This window comes from Impatiens glandulifera, chromosome 7, assembly GCF_907164915.1.
Source record: "Impatiens glandulifera chromosome 7, dImpGla2.1, whole genome shotgun sequence".
NCBI lineage: Eukaryota > Viridiplantae > Streptophyta > Magnoliopsida > Ericales > Balsaminaceae > Impatiens > Impatiens glandulifera.
Genome location: NC_061868.1, coordinates 9551524 through 9567231, shown reverse-complemented (window position 1 = coordinate 9567231; position 15708 = coordinate 9551524). Strand labels below are relative to the sequence as shown.

At 25.0% G+C, this 15708-nt stretch overlaps 1 protein-coding gene across 1 annotated transcript; it reads left to right on the top strand.

Moving 5' to 3' along the window:
• Nucleotides 1–11131: 11131 nt before the first annotated feature.
• LOC124910777 (ethylene-responsive transcription factor 4-like) lies at nt 11132–11876 on the top strand. The gene has a single exon (XM_047451454.1). The coding sequence runs from the start codon at nt 11150–11152 to the stop codon at nt 11735–11737; it is 588 nt and encodes a 195-aa protein (XP_047307410.1). The 5' UTR covers nt 11132–11149; the 3' UTR covers nt 11738–11876.
• The last annotated feature ends 3832 nt before the right edge of the window (nt 11877–15708 follow it).

The following is a 15708-nucleotide window of genomic DNA, read 5'->3' as shown; positions in this document are numbered from 1 at the left end:
AGTTGAACTTATATTAATATTAAAACGTCTCGCGTTTATCAAATTTGGTGTTGAATTTAAAATATAAAGTCTTTGTAGCTTAGTTGGTTAAAGAGTTGTACTTGTTTTGTTAGGTTGCAAGTTCGAAACATACCTCTAGCATTTTTAATTTTATTTTTAACCGTTTTAAATTTAAAAACGGGTCAACCCACAATCCGACTCAAGTATCCAAATTAACCACAGCTCTCGACCCGCCAATCCGGACACTTTAAAAATTAAGCATCATTATATATATATAGATTAGTTAGTTAAAAAGTTGAACTTATATTAATATTAAAACGTCCCGCGTTTATCAAATTTGGTGTTGAATTTAAAATATAAAGTCTTTGTAGCCTAGTTGGTTAAAGAGTTGTACTTGTTTTGTTAGGTTGCAAGTTCGAAACATACCTCTAGCATTTTTAATTTTATTTTTAACCGTTTTAAATTTAAAAACGGGTCAACCCACAATCCGACCCAAGTATCCAAATTAACCACAGCTCTCGACCCGCCAATCCGGACACTTTAAAAATTAAGCATCATTATATATATATAGATTAGTTAGTTAAAAAGTTGAACTTATATTAATATTAAAACGTCCCGCGTTTATCAAATTTGGTGTTGAATTTAAAATATAAAGTCTTTGTAGCCTAGTTGGTTAAAGAGTTGTACTTGTTTTGTTAGGTTGCAAGTTCGAAACATACCTCTAGCATTTTTAATTTTATTTTTAACCGTTTTAAATTTAAAAACGGGTCAACCCACAATCCGACCCAAGTATCCAAATTAACCACAGCTCTCGACCCGCCAATCCGGACACTTTAAAAATTAAGCATCATTATATATATATAGATTCCATGAGATAAAAGGGCAATTGCCAAAAAGGTGCTCAAGAGATTCAACCTCTTATGAGCATAAGTGATGGTCGACACCATGTCTTTTGTCATAGCCAAAAGGTTGAACTAGTGTATCAAGATGACCTTAATAGATCATAACACTCTCCACCAATTGATGAGACTTATCTTTCTGATTTTATCAAAGTTACACTTTTGTTGAACTTTTTGGTTTGTTCCATCCTCTCTATTTTCAGCCATGTCAATATCATCAAGTTTTGGCAAGACTCCATTGTTTCTTGAAGGATATCATGACGTTCTAACACTCAAAATTTTGTCTCTATACCTTATTCTGACATCCTGAAATTCATGTTTAAGAATGATAAGACTATTATCAAACCATGGGTCAAGCAAAAAGAGTTCCATCCTTGCTATAATCTCTTTCATTCTGATAATATTTTTCAATGAGCACGACATATTGTTCTTAATTGGGTTAATTTGTCCAGATCCTAATGTCTTCATTCATCTACAATACTTAGTCATTCATTGAAATGGCTCAAAATTGTTTATACCTAGGTACTTTTATAAATCATCATTCCACATAATGCCGTAATTAACTATAAAGTTTCAGATCAGTTCTCATTACCATTAATATTATGGTATCTATATAGAATATAGTTAAGAAATTCGCTGCTTAATTTAGGTAAACATTTATTATTATTATTATTATAAAAAGTTAATTCTTATTAATTTAATAATATCTTATATAATTTTGTAAATAATATTAAACAATATCTACAAAATTGAAATAACTAACAAAAATTTAGATATTATATAATATAATATTTTTTCAGAATTAAAATTCATAAAAAAATTCCAAAATCTAAACATTTTAATAGATAAACATATTTAGTAGTTTCTATTATTTAATTAGCTTCATACAAAAAATTTCAAAATCTTACCATTTCCAGCTATTTCTTTTTTTTAAAAAAAAAAAATAATTAAAAATATTAATATATAATATGATAAAATAAATAATTTTTTAAATATATTTTTTTTAATATTTTAATAAATAAATTAATACATTTTCAACTCTCTTACAAATATTCAAAATTCTTTCTTTAAATTCATTCATTATATCTAATTATACTTTTTTTTTTCTTCATGCACCCACTATTTTATAAATCTAAAATATATATAATTAAAATTAATAAGAATTAATTAAATAATTTAAATATAATATTTTTAAATAATTTATATTATATAAATATTAAAATAAAATATATTAAAATAAAAAATTGTAAAGATAAAATATCGAATTGTTAAATTTGAGGAGATATTTTTTTTTTTTCAAATCTCACAAATGATTAAAGTTGTACATACAAGATTCTAAGCATGAATAGTGGATAACTAATATGCTTAAATGTTAATTAATGGTTTATAATTCCATTTAAGATTTTTTTTTTAACTTAAATAAAAAATTATGTTCTTTAAAACTGAAATTAGATTTATCTTTTAAACTTTTAAATAACGATAAATAATGTATAAACAAACTAGAAATATAAATTATAAAAAAAATCATTATTCATAAACTTATAAAAATATAAATCATAAAAAAAACATTTATTCATAAACAGGAAAAAAAATTGTAAACAAGGTTATTCAAGTAAAACACAAATTAAAAACTAAAATAAACAAATTTTATTGTTATGTAGTTTCACTCTTAGGACTATAAATGAGCTGAGCTCAAGCCTGTTGAAGCTGGAGCTCGACTGGATTAAGTATTTATTAGCTCGGCTTGAATTAGGGGTGTTCATTGGTTCGGTTTTTGAGTTATTCGAGTTTCTCGGTTCGGTTTATTCGATTTTTTTTAATCAATTCGAAAATCGAATCGAATTCGAATAAATTTTAATTAAATCGAACCGAATTTGATATTCGGTTCGAATTTCGAATTCAAACCGAATTAGTTTTTTTTTTTAATTTTTGGAACTAGCATAACTCAAAATAAATTTAACCAGCCAGGAATTAAACCCGAGTCTATACCATGGTAAGGTATTATTCTACCACTAGACCACTGATACTTTTTTTTCTTTTATTATAATTTGATTATTTTGAACTTTTTCTTAAGTTAAGTTTGGAAAAATAAATAATAAAAAATAGAAAAATAAATAATAAAAAATGAATTCGGTTTTTGGTTTGGTTATTATTTATTAATTTAATTAATAAATAATAAATTAATATTAATCACCATTAGAATTTTATTGTTCATGTAGCTTTGCTCACTATTGAGAAAGGAATCATTAATTTTTTCCTAATAATATCCATTTTTTCCGACTATCTCTTGTAGTTTTCTATTGAACATTAGCCTGTATGGCTTGATTCCGTAATCTGATTGAGGGACACTGATCCAACACATTACTTGTTATTCATATTAATTTTCTAGTGAATTGAATTGGATATGGAGGACCACTAGAATTTGAATTCGATAGTGTCCTCCAAAGAGGAGGAACACAAATATTTAGGTTTGATGAGACTATTCGAGAAGAAGGAGGAACACGATGAGCGAGATTCGATAGTACTGTCCGAGAAGGAACATGAGCAGTTGGATTCGATGGAACTGTCCTAAAAGGAGGAACAAACAGAGACATTGGTGTAATACATCATCATTGGTAAATAGTATCTTTAAAAAACTCTTAAAAAGTTGTACAACTTCCAACATATTATAATCAATGTTGAAAAGACTTAAATTACCATCACCGCATAATACTAAAACCTAAAAATAAAAAGATAACGATTTTTACATCCCAATGATTCAACAAACTCCATAAAATTCCAAATGCATAATTGATCTACATCTCTGATGACCATCAAATTTTCTTGACTATTATATATGAATTTTACAAATATGCACAAATTCAAGTATGATGTTTGAAATTTTTTACTACAAAATTATTAAAATGGAATACAAAATTCAAATTTATACCGTACGGAATTTTGAAAGAATTTATATTAACTTAGTTGGGTGTTTAAAGACTTTCGTTTTATTCGAATAAAAGTTTCCCTTAAATTATTTTTTAATACTAATCAAACATTATTTAATTAATTTATTGTAAAACTTTTACAAAAAAACTCTAATATTAGTTTAAAAAATATAGAACTTTTATTTAAATTTCAAGAAAAAAAATCCTAAATCAAATTAAAAAATAAAATTTCTAATTTGAATTTTATAAACTAAAACCTTAACTTAACCATTTAAGCATAATGAATTAGAAAAGTTGAGTTCACTTGAATGAACGATGAGGGAGAATGACCGGAGAATCGATAAATGAAGAATGTTAAAATCGTTGATGGTGACAAAAGAGAGCGGATAGAAGTGGAGATCGAGAGCACGCAAAAGAACTATCATTAAATTAGTGACATGTATTTTTTTTATATAAATAATATCACGTATAATAAGTTAAAGATATTAGAAAACCGTTAAGAAAAAACATCATTTTGTATAACTATAACAATAAATAGTCACAAATTGTGAGATTTGAAAAAAGAGGTAAAAAAATTCAAATTAACTCAATAAGAACCCTCAATTTAATAATTCGACCATATTTACAGAGAAAATTATTTTTCATTTTATTTCTTCCAAATTTACGTTCCACGAAGAGTTTGAGCTTCTTCTAGTAATTTATTCTAATTATGAGTTTTATTTGTCTTCGGGATAAAAGTGTTATACCTAACCCCTTCACGTTCGTCGCCATCAGCGACACCCAGTATATCACTTCCATCCTTCTCGACACCTCCATGAAGAAAATCAATTTACATGCATTAAACAGCTATAAAGCCACGACACAGTCGCACCAACTTGATTACATAACCACGTCATTTATATATAATGCACCTAAAGTTATTAAAACCTAAAGAACCAATAAAATTAGTTCAAGAATAAAAGTAGAAAATATTTGTACCTTCAATAAACAATGCTCATAGAAGTATGTTTACACTGATGGGAATGAATGTGATTAAAATTTGGCTCAGTCTCTCTTGTTGGTTGATTCCAAAGCATTACTTTTAGTCTAAGGGGCAACTCTCCTCACTAGTATCCAAACACTAAAGGAGCTTGACCCACCAATTTCACCAAGAGGGTAACATCCCTTCATATAGTTAGATCAAGTCAAATATAGTAGGTTACTAAGTGATTGGGCTACAGTGTTGGACCAACCAATATCTAACAATCTCCATCTTTGGCCTAAAGTAGTGCAAAACACAATCACAGAATCACAAGACACATCATTGCCAATGAGGCAACAAAGAGAATACCCAAGGTAAACTAATGTCACAAAGATCAAGGGCAAAAGCACAAAAGCATGTCAAAATCACAAAGGTTGAAAACAAATATCAAAATGCATGCGAAAAATCACAAAGATTGAAAGCAAGATCTCAAAGCATGCCAGAAAATCACAAAGATCAAACAAAAGAGCACAAGAATGCGAAAATCACAAAGATTGAAGGCAAGATCACAAAGCATGCCATGTCCACAAAGGACTAGGGCTGTAAATGAGTCAAGCCGCTCGTGAGCTACTCGCGAGCCGCTCGGTCAAAGCTCGACTTGAGCTTGACTTTAATCGAGTTCGAGTCGAGCTCGAGCCAGCTCGTTTAATATTCGACTCGAACTCGAGCTCATATAATGCTTGCTCGATGGCTTTTCGAGCTTTTTCGAGCCGGATAATATAATATATATTTTTATTCATTTAATATTAAAATTTAAAACAATATATTTTTTCTCTCTCTTTTCAAAGCCCATATAATAGGCTCAATCCATATTATTATATTATATTATCTAAAGCAAAATCCCTAATTTCTAATGTATCAATCTACATCTACACGACTCTTCCGTCTCTTTTTCTTCTTTCTCTTCTCTTCACAATTTCTTCTTCTTCATCGCAATTTCATCTTCTTCTTCACCATTTCATCTTCTTATCTTCTTATTCACCATTTTATTTAGGGGTGTTCAACCGGTCGGTTAACCGGTTCCAGTTAAGACCGGTTTTACCTTTTATTTTATAAATCGGTTAATCGGCCGTTAATGTTATCGGTTTTACCAGTTCTGGTTCTACCGATTTTGGTCGGTTCCGGTCGGTTAACCGGGTTTAACCAGGAACCGATAATTTAATTTTTTAAATTAAGTAATAAATTTATAAAATAATTTTATTTTCCAAATTATTGTTTGCACTTTCCTATTATATAATTCTCCATTATTTCTTGTCTCTATTATAATATTATTATAAAATATATATATATATAATATAATATATTATATTATTAAAATATATTTTATTGATATATTTAGGAATATGTTATAATATATAATATATTTTATATCTATTTTTGTTAGCTTTTTATATATTTTTTGAAAAAATTCAAATTTATTATGTCGATTAGTCTTTGACCAACCAAGTATAGGTGAATATGATTGAATTTCCTTCTCAACCGGTAAAACGGATAATTACATCGGTAAGTTATAATAAAATAATGGTTATCTGAATAAATTAATTCAGTTTGTTTATAATTTATTTTTATAAAATTTAATATAAATTATAATGTTTTTTTAAATAATTCTATAAAATTATAATTTAAAATCTAAAAATATTTTTTTTATAAATTATTAAATATTTTTTATAAAATAACTAATACAAATTATAAAATATATAATTAAATTATTACCGGTTAAACCGTTAGAAAAATAGGTAAATCAAAACCGAACCGTTTAACTGGTAAATAACCGGTTGACCGGAACCGCTAGAACCGGTTAACCAATAAACCGTTAAAATGGAACCGATTAACTATCGATTCGATTGGGTTACCGGTTTTCCGGTTTTTTTGCACATCCCTAATTTCATCTTCTTCTTTTTCTATCTTCACTATTTCTTTCACTTATTGATAACAGGTTGATTCAATTTTTCATATTATCTTTCATCTACAATATTTTTCTCATTCATTCACAAGACTTACATATAAATTAAAATCTATCTATTTTCACTTTTACCGTAGATAACTTTGATTTCCTTTCCTTTTGCTAAACTTATACTTATGATGAATATAGAGTATATATATAAATAAATATATAATGATAATATATATATATATATTATATATATATATATTATATATATATATATATTATATATATAACATGTTGAGAAGAAAAATGATTAATAATATATTATAATATATATATAATTAATAGATTCTAACTATAAATAAATTAATAAATTCTTGTTATATTTGCACTCAAATAATTTAAAATATATATAATAATATTTAATATAAAACATGTCTAATATTTTTTTTAGCAGTATCTACCTCTTAATGTATAAGTTAAATTTTAAATATTTTTTTAACATTTATTTATATTAATTATTTTTAAGATTAAACATTCATATTATGACTGTAGGTAAGTACGTGTTATACTTGACGAACAGACTTAAAAAATATTAATATATTGAATGTTCAAACAATTTATATTATTTTATGTTTTAGAAATTTGATTAGTAATTGTGGTTAGATGTTTTTGGAGTTTGGACTATCATTTTTGAAATTTTGAAGATTTATGATTGTTTCATATTTTTACTTCGAAATATCATGTTTTAAATGTTGAATATGTATGAAAGTTTGATATTTTCATTTTGAAAATAAATTTTGGTTTGAGTTCGAGTTTGATCTTGAGTTTGAAAATTTAATTTTAGTTCAATTTTTTCGAGTCGAGCTGAGCTTGTAGGTTAATAGTCGAGCTCGAGCTCAAATTTATAAACTCGTTCAAGCTCGAGTTCGAGTCGAGCTAATAAATACTAAGTCGAGTCAATCTCGAGCTCAAGTTGGTTCGAGCTCGACTTGGCTCATTTGCAGCCCTATTAGCACCTAGTTATCTAATAAAAATAATAACTCATAATTTAATTTCCCATTTTTAGAATGCTAAATTTCTGTAATTAATTTCTTCTATAAGGTAGCGTTTAGTATGTGGTACAAATTATATATGGTATAATTTGTATAGATGTATAAATTGTAACGATGTATAAATAATATAAGATAGTATAAGTTGTATAGGTTATTGATGTTTGACATGAATTATAAGAAATGGTATATGTTGTATATAATTTATAATTTTGGGTTTGGTATATAGTATAAGATGTAGTATAAGTTGTATAAATATTCATTTAAAAATATTATTATTATTATTTTATATATTTATTTATATTATAAATAATATTGTTTATTATTATAAATTATTGTAGTGTTATTATTTAATAATTAATATAATTTTAATTAAAATAAAAAATTAATTATAATATAAACATAAATTTTATTTATTTAATTTAAATACTATTAATTATTGTAATAAAATAAACTAAAATAAATTATTTATAATATAAATAAATAAATATAGAAAATAATAATTAATAAAATTATCGTTATAAAAATAAATAAATATTTTTATTTAAAATATTGAACTATTTAAAAATATATATATTAAAATTTATTATATATAATATAATAATAAGTTATATATAATATTAATAAATGGTATAATGAAAAATTAAAAATTAAATGAGAGAAGAATAATGTTGTACCTAGAGGATTAGTTATGAGGTATAAATTATATAAGGGTATAAATTTATACCAATAGTAAAAATATAAAAAATACCATATTAAAACACTATTGGTAGTTTATACTATACCAATAGTGTAATACCCCTTTATACCTTTAACCAAACATAACCTAAGAGGATAATTCACATTTTTTTATAGAAAAATAATAACTCATAATTTTATATAGCAAAAAATCCACTACATTAATGTTTACTAAATCTGACATCACACGTTAAACTTTCAAGTTTGTACTTTTATATTACATTTATTATAGAGTGATAGGGCGATAACATTTTAGATAAGTTATCGCTATTTATGTAAACATATTTAGTTGTTCGTATATGTACGGTCTTTATATATATATATATATTGTTACTAAAACTAAAAAAAAATTAATATAAAAGTATAAATCTCACTTTTATTATATTTACGAATTTGTTTAAACGAGATAATCATAGTATTTTGTACGATAAAATTATAATTTTTAAACATTAAAATAAAACTAAAGTACATATATTTTGTATAGTCAAAATCTTAATGTCATGTTATATAAATATAACTAATTATATTTGTGTTTATTCCTTTATTACTAAAATAAAAAGAATAATAAGAAATAAAAAAATCATAATTTTTTATGGCAAAATATCCAATACATTAATGTCAACTAAATCTAATATCACACATTAAACTTCTAAATTTGTATTTTTATATCCCAACATTTCATTAGAGTAATACTGCAGATAAGTTTTCGCTATTTAAATAAACATATTTAGTTTTATATATTTATTTATTTATTTGGTTACTTGGTACTAAACGAAAACTAAATCTAATATAAAAGCATAAATTTCATTTTTAATATAGTTGAGGATGTATTTATTTAGACGTGATAAGGATAGTATTTTATACTAATAAAATTAAAACTTTTAAACATTAAAATAAAATTAAAGTATATATATCAAAATCTTAATGTACTATTATATAAATATAATTAACTAATTAAATTTTATTTATTTTTTCCTTTATTAATAAAATAAATAAATAATAAGAAATAAAAAAAATCAAAAAAAAAATACACTACAGTACTAATGTACTAAATTTGATATCACACATTAAACATCTAAGTTTTTACTTTTATATCTCAACGTTTAATTATAGAATAATAAATCTATAGAATTTTAGATAAGTTCTAGTTATTTAGATAAATATATTTAGTTGTCCGTATATTACTGCCTTTATATATATATATATATATATATATATATATATATAAGATAAATATGGTATTTTGTACGAATAAAATTATAACATTTAAATATTAAAATAAAACTAAAGTACATATATTTTGTATAGTCAAAATCTTAATGTACTATTATATAAATATAATTAATTAAATTTGTTTTTATTTTTTATTACTAAAATAAATAAACAAAAAGAAATGAAAAAATTCATGACTTTTTATGTCAAAAAATCCACTGCATTAATATCTACTCAATTTGATATCACATATTAAAAGTCTAAGTTTATTAAAAGTCTAAGTTTGTACTCTTATATCTCAACATTTCATTATAGAGTAATATATATATATATATATATAATTTTGTTATTTAGGTAAACATATTTAGTTGTTCTTATATGTACGGTATATATATATATATTTTTTATATATATATTTTGTTACTTGTTAATGAAAACAAAAACAAAATCTAATATAAAGCTTAAATCTCACTTTTATTATATTTGCGGATCTATTTGTTTAGACAAGATAAGTATAGTATTTTGTATGGATAAAATTATAACTTTTAAACATTAAAATAAACTAATTATATATTTTTTGTATAGTCAAAATCTTAGTGTATTATTATATAAATATAACTAAATAAATTTGATTTTTTCCCTTTATTACTAAAGTCAATAAATAAGTAATAATAAAAAATCATAACTTTTATGGAAAAAAATCCACTAAATTAATGTCTACTAAATCTGATATTACACATTAAACTTCCAAGTTTGTACATTTATATCCTAACATATTATTATTGAGTAATACGGCGATATCATTTTAGATAAGTTCATCTATTAAGGTAAACATATTTAGTTGTCTTGTAAATGTAGTGGTCTATGTGTATATATACAATAAATCTAATATGAAAGCGTAAATCTCACCTTTATTATATTACGGATGTATTTATTTAAACGAGATAAGTACAATACTATTGTACGGACAAAATTATAACTTTTAAAAATTAAAATAAACTAAAATAGTACCACATATTTTGTGGAGTCAAAATCTTTAAGTAATACTATTACATAAAAATATAACTAATTAAATTATTATTTTTTTTGTCTTTATTACCAAAATCAATAACAAAATAAAATGAAGAACTTACCAAAAAAAAGAAAAGTCTATATGTGAAAATATAGAAATAAGTATTATGAAATAAATAAATTAAATATAAAATGTTTTCTTATATTTTATCCAGCAGCGAATTATCAGGTAATTTTATAATTTATATCCTTTATGAATAAATCTCACGTGGTTAACCCTAAAAACCGCTGACTCACGCGCCGCGTTTGTAGTTCCGACTTGTTCCTCTTTTAAATAGATCCTGTCTCAACGCATTTCCATTATCCTTTTCTCTCTCACACACTCACATAAAACTCGGATAATGGCACCGATGGAACATATTACCGTTCACGGCGGCGGCACCGTCGCAATGGAGGAGGAGGAGGTAGACGTTATAGAGATCCGTTACAGAGGAGTTAGAAAACGTCCATGGGGTCGTTACGCCGCGGAGATTAGAGATCCAAGAAAAAAGAGTCGTGTTTGGTTAGGAACTTTTGATACAGCCGAGGAAGCGGCCAAAGCTTATGATTCCGCCGCTAGGGAATTTCGTGGAGTTAAGGCCAAAACAAATTTTCCTACGTCCTCTGAGTTAATTACCAATAACCCACCTCCGGCGACACCGCCACCGTTTTCTCCGGCGACTCTTGACCTTAACTTAGCTCGTATAGGCGCTGGCTGCGGCGGAGGAGATCGTGGTGGTCATTTCTCCCGGTTTAATCAGATCAGCCGTCATCATTATTGTTTAAACGGACATATCTCGAGATTGGGAAACCCTAATATGTACGGATTTAATCGGAAGGCGGCCGGCTGCGGCGGCGATATTCATAGGGAAGATTCGCCTTCTTCATCTGTTACAAGAAAGTTAAAAGATCTAGACCTAAATCTTCCTCCACCACCTGAAACAATCTAATGTCCAATATTTCAAGTTTTTAAATTTTTTTTTGAGCCCTTCATAAGTTTAATGAAATTTATTTTCTTTTAATAGGTAAATCTGGTTGTTAATCATTTTTGTATGAGATTAAATATATATTATATTAATATAATTCACATTTTTCTTTTAAATAAATAATTAGAAAATTAATTAACCCTAAAAAAAAGTGACGGCGGCGGTGTCGGTCGGTCTTGCTGCTTTGAATTTAGTTAAGCGCGGCTGAATAGAGTGGGTTCAGTGTTCACGTGTTATTCTCTCTCTGACGTCTCTCTCTTAGGTCATTTCTTTCATGTTTTTTTTTTATACTATTTATAATATTTAGTCCTTATACTATATTAGTTCAAACATTTTAATCTTAAACTAATGAAACAAAACAAATCGCATTGAAACATTACAAAAATCATTGTCCACAAGAGTACATTTTTAGTACACTTTTAATATTTTTCTTCAGTAAATAGTCCCACCAAACCTCATTCACAGCAATTGGAAATCAATTTTGAAATAATTAAGTTAAAGTTATAATTTTGTGAAGAAAAAAAATGAAAGACAATATTTATCGATAAAACGAAGAACAAAACATTTCAAGAATATTTTGCATCATTCGAGACTTTATAGTACTTAATAACATGGTTACGAAAGTTATGCTATCTATTCTAAGTTACTAACTAATGGAATAAATTCAGTACAAAACATAACAAATTATGAAGAATTAGTTAAAGTAATATAAATATGGGAATGTTCATGTAAAGAAAGAATATGAGTATTAAGTATTATCTTTATTTAGAAAAATAGGAGTAGTATAAGGACTACTTTGTAATATGTGTTACAAGTACAATTTTAATAAAGTTGTAGGTCACAAAGTCAGTCGGCAGGGGGTCTTTGGGTTAGTTTGATTTCATTTTTAATTATGAATAAATCGTGATTGTGTAATAAATTTTTTGATTATTTTAGAAAATAAATCACATGTTATTGATTAACATATCAAAATTCAAACACAATTGCCGTTTAACATTTTTAATAAACTGAATATTATTAATTGTAACTACAAGTTTAACAAATAACAAAAGAAGTTAACTGATCATATAAAATTACTAGACATATCTAGGACACTTTACAAAGATGTATGGTATAAAATGAATTATAAATTCTTACTTAATGGAAAATATTATCTTTTTTTATTAATTTTGATGAATCTGTTTTTCACATTTTATTTTTACTAATAATAAGTTATTTTTTAATTTAATTAGAACATCCTTATAATAGACTCATACACTTACAATAAACTTTACGTTAGAACATTATTCTAATGTACATAATCATCCTTTATTGTCATTCTAACAACAATAAGATTGTAAACTTTACGTTAGAACATTATTCTAATGTACATAATCATCCTTTATTGTCATTCTAACAACAATAAGATGTGAATATTCTCGGTCTCCACAAGGTTCTGGGTTCGAGTCCGTCAGACGAAAAATTTTGTGCCTTGTTAAATGATTAATTGTGTTTGCTTATATATGCTTAACCCGTGAAAATTAATCGCACTCCATAGTAGAAACGAAATTCAGCATTCTAAAAAATGATTTTCATAGTAAATTCAATTTACAATTATGTATATATATATATTTGTATGTAAGTTTTTAATTAGTAAATTAATTATTATATTGACCAACAAGTTATGGATGTTTATTTACACTCAAATAAAAATTTAAAATTAAAGTGACTATTTAATCTTTTTTATTGAAAAAAAACATTAATTAAAATGAAATATTATAAAAGTGAAATGATGTATTATCTACTCTACAAAACACAATTTAAATCTAAACAAAATTCTATCTTTTAATATTTTTATTTTTCTTATAAAAAATTTAAAACTATATAAACATAATATGATATTGATGTATATTTCTATTTTTTTTTATAGAATATTTTATTGAATTTAAAATATAAATACTTAACTTAATTGTGTAAAATATTGTTAGTCTACTATAATATATATATTTTATAAATATTTTAAATGGAAAGAATTCAATTTAAATTTTATGTGAAAAATACTTAATTATTATTATTTCAGAATTTTTGGTTAGTTATGTTATAGGATAAATGTTTTATACATTCTTATATTACAAAATAAATCTGCTTTTATAATCATCTTCAATATCAAACAATTAGATTATAATAATAATATATTTTAAAGAATAGTGAAAGCAATTTAATATTATAATTTAGAAGATATATATTGAGGACATATGTTATTTTTATAAAACAATTTGTTTTATTTGTTTCAAGTATGAAGAAAGCATGTCTCATTTATTATTTTATTGGGAGTTTAACTTATATTGTAAAGTTTATTAAAAAAAAAAAATAATACTTTAAACAAATTGGATTAAAAGATTTAAAAATAAAACTTGAAAGTAAAAAGTGAAAAGTAGAATAGTTTGAGAGTAAAATTACACTTTATTAATAAAATAAAAGAAGACTGGCGTCTTATATGTCTTAGAACGAGATATCTTCATTTGTGTCGTCGTTTCATTCGCTGCCACGTGGATTTTCGTTAGAGAGAGAAAAGTATATCCTAAATAAATCTTGTACTTTAGTTTAAATAATTAGCTCTCTCTCATCGTACGTAGGCCCACACTTCTTTTTTTTTCTCATTACAAATATTGACCAGAAAAATTAAAATTTAGACAACATGTTATAATGATCTTTATTTTATTAATTAAAAAATATACAAATAATTAAATATAAAAAATATATATAATAATTAATAATTTCTTTATATATTCACTGATAAATAAAATATTATTGTAAATATATAATGTTTCATTATGTTTTTTTATTATAATAAATAAATTTTTAATAAATTTAAAACTTCATACATTTAGTTGGATATATTTTAATTTTTTTTTCTATTTTAAATATTTAAAAAATATATATCTAAAAATATTAGAATTAAATTAACAATTTTTTATAAATTATTTAAAAAATATAAAAAAATAATTATTTAAAAATACAATAATATTAATTCTCTTAAATATTAATATTAATAATTGTTTAAACATTTTTTACTCTTGACATTATTCTTGTCTAACCAACTTAATTGCATTTACATATTTCAATCACCAACTTAATTGCATTTACATATTTCAATAACCGATATCAATTTTTTTCATTTTTTTTATATCTCATACTATGAATTTTCTACCTCACTTTGAACATTTTATTAAACATCTTATCCAAAGTCAGGAGGAAATGGTGGAAATCTGACTGACGTGAGCAAGATCAATAATAAAGATTTTGTAGTCAACACGCCAGGTATGTTTTTTACCAATCCCAATAACACTCATGAGATTAATGAAAATGATAATAGAACTGTTAGTGGAATACATGCTGATAGCCTAGATTGTGATAGTCTAGGACACGCTCTAGGAAAAGATAGAGTAGTTCTGGAAAATAGTCTAGGAAATAAAAATGCAAAGGTCATTAACTCGGATTCTAATGGGAATCAAATTCAACTTGAGACTATTGAGATACCTGACTCAGACGAAGAAGCAGAGAAAATAATTCAGAAAGAATTGAAAAGAGAAAGAATTAATGCAGAAAATCTGGGTGAAACAGGAAAAATGCAAAGAATGGCAGCGAAAGTATTGGGTAAAGAAACAGATCCGAGGAAATGGAGGGTTGGTTTTAATGAAAGGGCCAATCTGAAAGGACTTAAAAATCAGATAACGAAATTATTGATACTGGGAAAGAAAGGCCAAATCGTTTTAAGCAAAGAGAAAAGCCAACAGTACACAGAGCAGCTCAACCTACATTACCTACAAGACTGGAATCTCCTAAAAAAAGAGGAGTACAATACTATTGTGAGCTGGTCTGTTGAAACTTTGAGAGAGCTCTCTAAATGCCCCAAAACCAGAGTCTACTTCATCAAGAACAATTCTAATTGGAAT

Coding starts and splice junctions, on each gene's coding strand:
- LOC124910777 (XM_047451454.1), top strand. CDS start 11,150: ATGGCACCGATGGAACATATTACCGTTCACGGCGGCGGCACCGTCGCA.